Source organism: Geotrypetes seraphini, chromosome 2, assembly GCF_902459505.1.
Source record: "Geotrypetes seraphini chromosome 2, aGeoSer1.1, whole genome shotgun sequence".
NCBI lineage: Eukaryota > Metazoa > Chordata > Amphibia > Gymnophiona > Dermophiidae > Geotrypetes > Geotrypetes seraphini.
This window is the reverse complement of record NC_047085.1, coordinates 417,693,610-417,705,747: the sequence shown is the minus strand read 5'-3', so window position 1 is coordinate 417,705,747 and position 12,138 is coordinate 417,693,610. Positions and strand designations below refer to the sequence as shown.

The following is a 12,138-nucleotide window of genomic DNA, read 5'->3' as shown; positions in this document are numbered from 1 at the left end:
ACTTGTTGTCCCCTTCAGTCTGAAGAATCTGTCCCTATCCACCCTCTCTATGCCCCTCATGATCTTGAAGGTCTCTATCATATCTCCCCTGAGCCTCCTTTTTTCCAGAGAGAAGAGCCCCAGCCTATCCAACCTCTCGGCGTATGGGCAGTGTTCCAGCCCTTTTACCAGTTTCGTTGCTCTCCTTTGGACTCTCTCAAGTACCGCCATGTCCTTCTTGAGGTGTGGCGATCAATACTGAACGCAGTATTCCAGATGTGGACGCACCATCGCTCGATACAATGGCATGATGACTTCCCGCGTCCTGGTTGTTATGCCCCTCTTTATGATGCCCAGCATCCTGTTGGCTTTTATCGAGGCTGCTGCGCACTGTGCAGATGGCTTCAGTGATGCATCCACCAGCACACCCAAGTCTCTCTCAAGTCTGCTGTCTCCCAACAATGCCCCCCCCCCAATTTGTAGTTGAACAACGGGTTATTTTTCCCTATATGCATGACCTTGCATTTTTCCACGTTACAGCGCATTTGCCATTTGTTTGCCCTGTCTTCCAGCTTGTCCAGGTCCCTTTGCAGGTCCTCACACTCCTCCCTGGACCTAAATCTACCTCACAGTTTGGTATCGTCTGCAAATTTTATAACCTCGCACTTTGCCTCCTTTTCCAGGTCATTGATAAATATGTTGAAGAGTAACGGCCCCAGCACTGTGGCACACCGCTCATGACTCCCCGCCAGTCAGAATATTGGCCCTTCACTCCGACCCTCTGCAGTCTACCCGACAACCAGTGCTTGATCCATCTGTGCACATCCCCTCCCACCCCGTGGTTCCACAGATTCCACAGCTTCCTAAGGTTATTGATGAGCCTCCTATGAAGAACCATGTCAAAAGGCTTTGCTGAAATCCAGGTAGACTACATCTAGCACACATCCTCTATCCAATTCATAGATCACCCAGTCAAAGAAATCAATCAGATTTGTTTGGCACAATTTCTCTTTGGTGAAACCATGTTATCTCAGATCTTGTAACCCATTGGATTCCAAGTAGTTCACTATTTTCCTTCAGCAAAGCATCCATCATCTTTCCAACCACCAAAGTGAGGCTTACCAGCCTGTACTTTCCGACTTCTTCTCTGTTACCAATTTTGTGAAGAAGGACCATATTCACCCTTCTCCAATCCTATGGAACCACTCTCGTCTAAGAAATGAAAGGTCATGCATTTGGGCTGCAAAAAACAGAGGGAATGGTACAGTTTAGGGCAGGGATGTCCAACCTTTTGGCTTCCCTGGGCCGCATTGGCCGAAAAAAAAAATTTTCTGGGGCCGCATAAATGCGCAAATGCTGCAGCAAGACAGAGGAGGGAGCCGGCAAGACGGTAAACACCCGGAGGCAGCAGAGGAAAACACTGAATCACCTTCGACCGGGGCCGCACAAAATACTTCACGGGGCCGCAGGTTGGACCCCCGTGGTTTAGGGGGTGAAGAACTTATGTGCACGACGGAAGAACGGGACTTGGGTGTGATTGTATGTGATGATCTTAAGGTGGCCAAACAGGTTGAAAAGGTGATGGCAAAAGCTAGAAGGATGCTAGGTTGTATAGGGAGAGGTATGGCCAGTAGGAAAAAGGAGGTATTGATGCCTCTGTATAAGACTCTGGTGAGACCTCATTTAAAATATTGTGTACAATTCTGGAGGCCACACCTTCAAAAAGATATAAAAAGGATGGAGTCGGTCCAGAGGAAGGCTGCTAAAATGGTGTGTGGTCACATGATAAGGCGTATGGGGACAGACTTAAAGATCTCAATCTTCAAGTAGGCGATGCTGGGATCGCCTGGAAGAATTGGATGCAGGCAGGTATTCGGACATTGGATGATGTTATATCTAATGAGAAACTGCTTGATTTTTCATGGCTGCAATAATCATTTGGCATTCTAAAATCTGCAGCCTTCGACCTGGTAGACCATGACATCCTCCTACGAACACTAGACTCCATATGAATCTCAGGCAAGGTACTTGCATGGTTTAAAATTTTCCTACAATCCAGAACCTACAGGGTGAAAACAAATAAAGAAAAATCAGAACCATGGTCCAACCCCTGCGGAGTTCCTCAGGGATCACCTCTTTCTCCCACACTATTCAATATATACATAGCCTCCCTCAGCTCCTACCTAGACAATCATGGCATAACCTCATACAGCTACGCAGATGACATCACCATTCTCCTCCCCTTCGACCACCCAGAATCTACCATGACAGGCACAATTCACAGAACTCTCGAAACAGTAGCAACATGGATGACAAATTACAAACTAAAACTTAATTCTAACAAAATAAAATTCATTCTTCTAGAAAACAGCAAAAATAAATTGCTACTTATAATGACAGGGGTTGCCATTCAACAAATCACATATAATTGGAAAGACTGGAGGAGATTAAATTATAACTTTTGGTGGCATTCTTTATGCCATATCTATAAAATGGAAAGATTTACTACGTTACAAAAGGGATATTTTAAGAAATTTCAGGATGTATGGAAACCATTAACAAAATATTGTCAGGATTAAGTAAAATTATTTCCCTTATGTTTATTAGTTTATGAGGTAGGGAGGGGGGTATTTTATTATTACATATATCATACAATAATGGAGTATATGGTTGGGGGGATGGGCGAGGGATAGGGATAAGAATATATGTAATATACCAATGATTGTTTATAAGTGATGTATTTATTGTTACTGTGAATGAAAATATTAACACTTAATGTAATTTGTGAAAATGAATAAAGAATTATAAAAAAAAAAAAAAAAAGAAAACAGCAAAACTCCAACCTTAACAAACCTAGTAATAAAATCGATATCATATCCCATTCAACCCACACTAAAATTTCTTGGAGTACTGATCGACAGGCTGTACCATGTAACCACAAATGAACAAAGTAATAAAAACATCATTCGTGACTATGAGAAACCTAAGACAAATCTGAAAATTCTTCGACAGAAAACAATTCCAACTACTGGTACAATCTCTTATCCTTGGACTTATAGACTACTGCAACGTACTATACCTCCCCTGCCCAGCAACCATGATAAAGCAATTACAATAAATACAAATACAGCCCTAAGACTCATCTACTCATTGAAAAATATGACCACATCACAGAAGCATACCACAACTCACACTGGCTCCCAATACAAGCAAGAATACACTTCAAATTCTACTGCCTACTATACAAAGCTATTAATGGAGAAAGCCCAACCTACTGGAACAACCGACTAACCCAATCCACCTCAACCAGGCACAGGATAACTCACTCACTATTCACAACCCACCAACCAAAAATATCAAAAGAGGAAAACTATATGACAACCTAATGGCCACCAAAACAGCTAAACTAGACAGACATATCACCAATCTGATATATACAACCACAGATTACAAAACCTTCAAAAAGAAACTAAAACCCTACTCTTCAAAAACCACATAAAACCCGTTTAACATGACCAGTTCCTTCCCTAACTCTACCTACCACTCACCCCACTCTTATCTAAGCTAAAATGTTTCTAATTACCCAACATGATGCTCCTTAAATTCTCAACAATTCTTATGTAATTCTTAAGTTCTCGACAATTCTTATGTAATGTTACAATTCTTGTAACCTCCTGACAACTCTTGTGTAATCCGCCTTGAACCGCAAGGTAATGGCGGAATAGAAATCACTAATATAATGTAATGTAACAGTATAGGTGGTTGCAGTTGAAGCAGGCTATTCAGAGTGGGTTCCCTGAATGGAAAAACTTAAAAACTTATTACAGCTTGCAGATCCTTTGCTACCAGACAGATCTAGTAGGGCATCCAATTGATTTCTGAATTTTTAAATAAGAAGCCAAAAAATAGTCTTAGAGATATTTGGAGCATCAAGATAAAATAGTATATTTCTGTGTCTCATTGGCCACAAATTTGGATTTGGAGGTTGAAATGTACAGCGTCAAAATCTATGAGACAAACATGGTTATTTTTATTACTTAGGATTTTTTGGACCTCAGTTTGATTACAAAAAATAGATAATTCTAAATCTAATAGATGCTGGCATTGTCATATTAATATAGGGACTTTGGATCATCTGTTATATTTTTTCCACTGATACTTAATTTCTGGAAGTCAATTTGGGGACAAATAAATCTCTTTCTTAGGTCATCTATCCCCTTATCCTATGAGGCTGTAATTTATGGTACGTTACTTCATGTTAAGCCTGCTTTAGACAAGTATAAAAGTCGCCATTTCCTGATAATGACAGGAATAGGTGTTCAACTGATCACACTTAATTGGAAGAACCATGACAGGATTAATTATACTTTTTGATGGGAAATGTGTGTACCACATATAAGTATGAAAGAATGATGGTGGAACGTTTGGGGACTAGTAAGTCCTTTAATGATGTATGGAGTCCATTGACTACTTTTGTTGCATTACAGTAAGGGTCATGTTTCTTCCCTTTTCATTAGATTTCTTTACACATCTAGGGAGGGTGGGGGAAGGGAAATGAACGTTGAGGAGTTAAATTATTTAATTATAATATTGAAATCACATCATATGTATTATTGTACTAATAATTAAGATGAGGATGGGAGTAAATGATTGTTTAATATAATAATTGTATAGTTATTAGTGTGTTTTATGCAGCATTTATGATTTACCAATTGTATTGCACTATCAAAGATTGAAAATCAATAAAGATTTAAACAAAAAATTATCTCAATCTGTATACTTTGGAGAAAAGGCGGGAGAGGGAGATATGATAGAGTCATTTAAATATCTACATAATATAAATGTGCATGAGTCAAGTCTCTTTTCATTTGAAAAGAAACTGCAATGAGAAGGTATAGGGTGAAATTAAGAGGTGATAGGCTCCGGAGTAATCTGAGGAAATACTTTTTTTATGGAAAGGGTGGTAGATGCGTGGAACAGTCTCCCAGAAGAGGTGGTGGAAACAGAGACTGTGTCTGAATTCAAGAAGGCCTGAGATAGGCACATGGGATCTCTCAGAGAGAGAAAGAGATAATGGTTATTGCGGATGGACAGACTACATGGGCCATTTGGCCTTTATCTGCCATCATGTTTCTATGTTTCTAAAATTAACAGGTAAGGACCTAATTTCTACATCTTTAGCATCCCTCCAGACCGGCACAGAAACGGATGGGATGTGCCAAAGCAGTACCCATCATGGGTGGGCCGCCACAAGAAAAAACTCACCGAACACCACATCCCAACGTAACGTCCACACAGTAGTGTCGAACAAAGGAATGGAGAGAAAACCAAACTGTACCTTTACAAATATCTGCTGGAGGTACAAGAGAAGATTCAGCCCAAGAAGCTGCTTGCCCCCGAGTGGAATGAGCTTTGAGAAATTCCAGAACAGGCTTCTTTTGAAGAAGGTATGCTGAAGCAATAGCATCCTTGATCCAGTGTGCAATGGTAGCCTTGGAAGCACCATCCCTCTTACGAGGACCCACTAAGAGGACAAAAAGACAATGCAACTTACGGAACTCCTGGGTCCGCTGAACATAAGGGCGAAGGACCCTATAGACATCCAACTTGCACAACTACCTCTATTCCAATGAGCCCTCCTGACCACCCAATACTAGGAGGACTACAGAGTGGCTGACATGAAAAATGGCAAGACCACCTTCAGAAGAAAGGAGGGAACCAGCCGCAGCACGACCCGCTCCCTAAAGAACTCCAGGAAGGGAGGCCTACATGAAAAAACATGCAGTTCTGAAAATGCATCTTGCGGAAGTAATGGCCACGAAGAATACCACCTTAAGAGTAAGGTCCTTCAATGTACAGGCATCGAGAGGCTCAAATGGAAGACACATGAGCATGGAGAGAGCTAGATGGAGATCCTCAGCAGGAACAGATGGCCGAACTGGTGGCCGGAGCAATTTTGCAGCTCTCAAGAACCAAATCCCACCCCGAGAAGGAGCCAAACGCTTACCACACAAGACACCGCAAAAGGAAGACAAGGTGGTAATCTGCACATGAAGGGAAAACCAGGCAAGGCCTCGCTCCAGATCATCCTGCAAAAACTCCAGGATGTGAGGCAAAACAGCATGAAGGGGAATCACACCACGCATGGAAAACCACTCTTCAAAAAGATGCCAAATACAGACATAAGCCCGAGAGGTGGAAATTCTCCGAGACCCTAAGAGAGTGGAGAGCACCTTATCCGAATGTTTCTTCTTCCCTAGACGAGCCCTTTCAAGAGCCAAGCTGTAAGACAAAAGGGACCCTGAACGAACAGTGGAATGGGTCCCTGAGACAGAAGAACGGGTGAGAGGGGCAGCAGGAGAGGATCTGCCACTAGCAGACGAACCAGATCAGCGTACCACAGGCACCTGGTCCAGTCCGAAGCCATGAGATCATGCAGCTTGTGTGATGGGCAATCCGAAGAAGTATGCTGCCCACCAGAAGCCACAGAAGGAAAGACATACAGCAGGTCGTCCATCGGCCAAGCCTGCACCAAAGCATTCAATCCCTCGACCTGGCAATCTTTTTGAAGAGTGGTGTTCCATGCGTGGTGTGGTTCCCCTTAATGCTGAAATACTCCAAGCGCTGAGATGGAATCATCCGGCTTTTGGACAGGTTGACCACCCAGCCCAGGAACTGGGAAATCTCCACAACCCAAGCCATGACCCAGGAACTCTCCTGCAATGGCCGCTAGAATCAACCAATCGTCCAGATAGGGGAGCACCAGAATGCCCTCCTTGCGCAAGGCAGCTGCCACCACAATCATAAATATTGGTGAAGGTGCGCGGTACCATAGCTAGCCCAAAGGGAAGCACACAAAAATGAGAGTGCTCTCCCAAAATCGCAAAGCGTAGAAAGCGTTGATGAGAGGCCCAAATAGGAACATGCAGATAGGCCTCTGTCAGGTCGAGAGAAGTCAGAAATTCCCCAGGCTAGACGGCCAGAATTACCAATTTCAGGGTTGCCATGCGAAAAGACGGTAAAAGGAGAGCTCTGTAGACATCTTTGAGATCCAAAATGGACCGCCAAGACCCCAATCCACAACAGAACATTGCCTCCCATCCCATGGCTTTTTCATTTTCTCATGAATCTCTCATAAGGGACTTGCCAAAAGCTGTCTCATTATTATGTAGCAAACTGACTTAAACTGATGTGCGTTACAGTAAAATAATTTTGTCATTTAAAACAAGTTAAGGGGTAAATATCATGCGTTATTCCCTTACCCCTCTGATATTCATTTTTATAAACACTGATCATCACCAGCTAAGCTATGCCCTGATATTCTGTGCTGGGCCACATTCGGGCACCAACACTGAATATTGGGGGGCATTATCTGGGCAGCCTGGCCACATGCAGCTTATCTGGCTCTTGCTGAATATATCATACCATACTGTTTCTTATATCTCACAATTATCAGCCTACAAAAGGAGATTTTTTTTGTTTAAAAATAAAAAAATCTCCAACACTCCTTCCCATCTCCCCAATAATATCTCCTCACCCTCCTCCCACTTTTCTTCCCGTGGCAAAACCCTCCCACATGCCCATCCACCAAGGTGTAGATAGGCTCCCCTGGGCCTAACTGAATACTTGGTGGCTGAGCAAGGATCTTCAGAGAGTAGGAGTACAGCCCTCTTGCTCCTGCCCCCTCATGGATGGCTTCCCTTCAAAATTGCTGCTGCAACCTCTCACTGCAGCTCATGGTACTATAGGAAATACAGCAAGGTGCTGCGAGAAGTTGCTGCAGCCATCTTGAAAGACAGCTGCAAGGCGACAGGAGTGAGGGAGCTGTACTTCTGCCCCCGAAGACCCACGCTGGACCACTAGGTATGCAGGTAGGCCCAGGGGGCCTACTCACACTTTGGAGACAGGCAGGTGTGGGGAGCTTTGCAATAGGCAGGGGGTGCAGGAGATTTTTTTTAAATCAAAAGTCTACTTAGGCAGGCTCCAGCTCAATATTCAGTGGGGACTTGCCTAAGATAAGCAGATGAATTTAGGATCGCACACATATTTGGGGGGGGCAGGTTAGAGCTGATATTCAACGGCACTGCCTGGCTTAGTGCCACTGAATATCAGCAGCTGGGCAGTGACAGGTAATTTAAGTGGGCTAGAGCCTCTCTAGCCCGCTTAAATTGCGCTGAATATTGACCCCTTAATGTACATTAATAATTACCCTCCAAATCCTTAGGAAATAGTTGTGATTTCTCAAAATTAGGCAAGAAAAAAAAAAAGAGAGGTTAAAGTCTCTAAATGATAGACAGTGCACACAGCTCTCACAGTACATTTGATTTAAATGTTCTCGTACCCTTCCTTCATATCATTGATGGGAAGTGGAACTCTGCCTCCCCTGTCCAGAGCTGAGGTAATGTTTATCGCATTCAGTTTATCGGGCTGCCACACGTTTTTCACTGCTCCAAGAAAATCTCCAAGGATCTCACTTGCCAGCATTTCTTCCACATTCATATTTTTGATAAAGAACTCAGCTTGATACGGTAAGAAGAGATCTAATTATAAAGTGAGAAAAAGAGTATTGACTGAAATTGGATTTTCTATTTGATTACGATTTACCCATCTTTCCAACCAGAGCTCAAGGTAAGTTATGTAGACGTAAAACAAGTATGTATTTCAAATGGTTGTTGCCCTTGTAGAAGATGGACTGTGGAATTCATGAAACCAAGTGAGAGAGCTCTATGTAATCTCTTGTCAGATACCAAGAAGAACAGCAGAATCTGTGGCTCTCATACAAGGTTGCTATCATGTATCAATGAGTTAAACATGTGACACTCACTGAGTAAGTAAGAGAATGTCTTATTGTCTGAGGGCAAGCGGGACAGTGTTTCTTACATAGGGGGTCACCTCATCCAACATAGCCCAGTGTGGATGCTACCCAGCATTCTATAACTTTAAAAACTCTTTGGCAGCAATGCATTGAGCATGAACAAGTGCCTTCCTACCCAGTGTGAGCGTATAGGGCTAGCAGACTTTGTTTGCATTTTGTGAGCACTTCTCAGTTCATTAAACGTTATCATTTTTAACCAGTGCTTTCCCTCGTGCTCTGCAGGTTTTTTTCTTTTTAAAAAAATTATTTTCTATCCTTTCCCTTACCTCCTTTTATTTCATTAGGGTTTTCAGCACATTATAAGTTTTTCTCTATTTTTTTTTTTTTTTTATGGTTCCCATGGTCTGCTTAGGCTTGACCATTGGCTGCAGTGGACTTTTCTTTTCGGAGCAGAGAATTCTTCATCTCTCATCATTGATTGATTTGATTTCACATCAGCTATTTTTCCCTCAATGTCACAAAAAATCTCCCCATGGTAATAAGTAGTGCTCTAGGTGCTTTTTCTTTATCAGCTTCTACATATTTCTTCCCTTCACCTTTGAGTCTCACAATGCCACTTTTGCACTTTTTCCTATCACTGATATAATCTAAAAAAAATGTCTTATCTCCCCATTTTATCGTATCAGCTATTTTTTCTTCCATTTGCATCTTTGCTTTCCTGCCTACTCGAACATGCTTTCTTAGTTTTTCCAGATATTTTTGTCTATCTTCTTTTTGCTGCAATCTTTTGTAGTTTATGAAAGCCAACCTCTTATTCCTTACCTTCTCAGCTACTACTTTTGAGAACCAAAGCGGCCTTCTTTTTCTCTTACTTTTACTTACTTGCTTTCTTTTGATTCATTTAAGTTGCTTTTATTCAAGCAACACAAATAAAGGAATTTTTAAAATTTTCTCTATAATTTTTCCAGCTTCCTACTTCCCTGGACTCCCATATAATTGAAAACCACAGCTACTCTCTGTAATGCACAGTAGCTACAGAAATAGCACCAAGATAAATGGTTATCAGCAAATAAAAATTCAGGTGTTGAATGCATATTTTACATAGGACCTGAAGTAGTTGAAATAAATGATCATTAAGTTATGCCCCCTTAATTCATCATTCTTCTCATTTGTTTCTAAATTTACCCATTCACTTATATCTTTTGAGACGCTCGCTTGCTCAGAGTGTTTGTTTTAAAATCAAGGGAACTGAAATGAAGCATTCTGAAGTTTTCAATTTGTTCTTACACATACAAAACAGAAAATGGAAGGTCAAACATCACCGTACATACTCGAATAGAAACCAAGGTAACCGGTTTTCCTAAAAAAGGAGGAAAAAAGGTTGACTTGAATATAAACCGAGGTTAGAAATCTGGGTGCATGAGCGTTGTTTGTTAGGGATCATGCCATAAGTAATCCCTAATTTTTCAGTTGGGGCTGTTTCGAGTCCAAAAAAGCTGAAGGAAAGCCAACAGATATTTTCATACTTGGGGGCCACAACACCAACCAAAGTTTCTGGACTTTTATCCCCACCAGAACACCTGGCCTCAGTCACACGTGCAGAAAACAGAAAAAAAAACCTTTTCAAATACAAACTCACAAAATAAAAGTACTATTGTACACAAACGAAAACCTAATATGCCAGACTCTGAACATAGTACATCACAAAAGAAATAAAAAAAATTCATTTTTTTTCCTGAATAATCCAAAATATAAAAACTTACATCACTAAACTGAAAATAAAATCTTTCCTACCTTTGTTATCTGGTAATTTTTTTCTGATCATCTTGTTGCCTATGTGCTCTTAACTCTGTTTTCAAGGCCTCCTTATGCATTTGCTGTTTCTTTCCTTTCCTTTACTTTATGCTCTACATCCTTGACACCGATTTTCATATTCAGTTTTTTCTGCAATTTTTCTGCCTCCATCTCAAATCTATCTTTACAACTCTCTCTTCCCTCCATCCATGTGCGCCATCTCTTCCTCTTCAAAACCATCCCTGTACCACCATCGCCTTCCTTTCCCCTCTATCCATATATCCCCGTTCTTCTTCTCTCTGCCCTTCCCATTCAACATCTCTCCCTTCTCCCTCCCCCCCGGTTCCACCAAGTGTTCTTCCACCCGGTTCTGAAGCCCCCCTCACCACGAAAGCTACAAAGAGGTTGCTGGCGTAGGAACAATTCTCTTGCACTGCCCATGGCCTCCTCTGCACCGTTTTTTTGCTGTGGTCCACCCAAGCAGAAACAGGAAGTTGCTGCAGAGCTGGGTGGACCGCGGCAAAAGAAAAGTACAGAGGAGGCCAAAGGCAGCACTGGAGAATCGAAGAACAGTGGCTTAGGCACTCCTATCCTCCACTACCCGCTCCCCCCTGCCCCAGACTGACATCACACTTACAGGTCTGATGCTCTAGAAACCGTCACCAACACTCTCTGCTAGGTAGGTGAAGGCTTTGAGCGTCTGCGCATTCTCAAGGCTTGCTGGATTGGGCGGAAGCCAGCAGGCCTTGAGCATGCGCAGATGCTCAAGACCCTTCAGCCCTGCAGAGTGCTGGCATCAGCCTCTAGAGCAGGGGTTTTAAGTCCCTCCTTGAGGGCCGCAATCCAGTCGGGTTTTCAGGATTTCCCCAATGAATATACATGAGATCTATGTGCATGCACTGCTTTCAATGCATATTCATTAGACAATGCATATTCATTGGACAAAACAATGAAGCCGTCGGCACAGTGCACAGCGGCCTCTAAGAAGGCGAACAGAATGCTAGGTATTATCAAGAAAGGTATTACAACCAGAACAAAGGACGTTATCCTGCCATTTTATCGGGCGATGGTGCACCCGCATCTAGAGTACTGCGTCCAATATAGGTCGCCGTACCCCTGCCCTAAGGAAAGGAGGGGCAAGTAGTGATCTGGGTGCATTTGAGTTTAGGATCACATATTCAGATAGGATCACTGAATATCAGACAGAAAGGTAAGTGGACGATTCATTCACTTATCTTTATGTGATATATTCCCCCAACATTTTTGCTTCAGCCAATATAAAATTACCAGCAACAGCAAAATTAAATATTGAAAACAGGATCAAATAAATTACTATGGGGTCCTTTTACTAAGCTGTAGTAGAAAATGGCCTTAGTGTGCCCTTTCATGGGATCTTTTCCATGTGCCAAGGTCATTTTTACTGCAACCCTAAAATGGCTCATTTTCTATTTTTTTGTATTAATGCCCTTGCGTTAGGTCAGATTGCTGGACTTCTTACAATTTATCACAAGATGCCTCACTATTGATTCAAACTAAAGAAAATGTAGGGT

At 42.2% G+C, this 12,138-nt stretch overlaps 1 protein-coding gene across 6 annotated transcripts in view; it reads right to left on the bottom strand.

Annotated features, from left to right (window-relative positions):
* The window catches only part of SGCE (sarcoglycan epsilon), a 101,031-nt gene that overhangs the window by 52,134 nt on the left and 36,759 nt on the right, over positions 1–12,138 (bottom strand). For all 6 annotated transcript variants that reach the window (XM_033931100.1, XM_033931098.1, XM_033931103.1 and 3 more), the window contains one exon: positions 8,321–8,519. In XM_033931100.1, the coding sequence (XP_033786991.1) occupies positions 8,321–8,519 (199 nt within the window). The remainder of the gene's footprint in view (positions 1–8,320; positions 8,520–12,138) is intronic.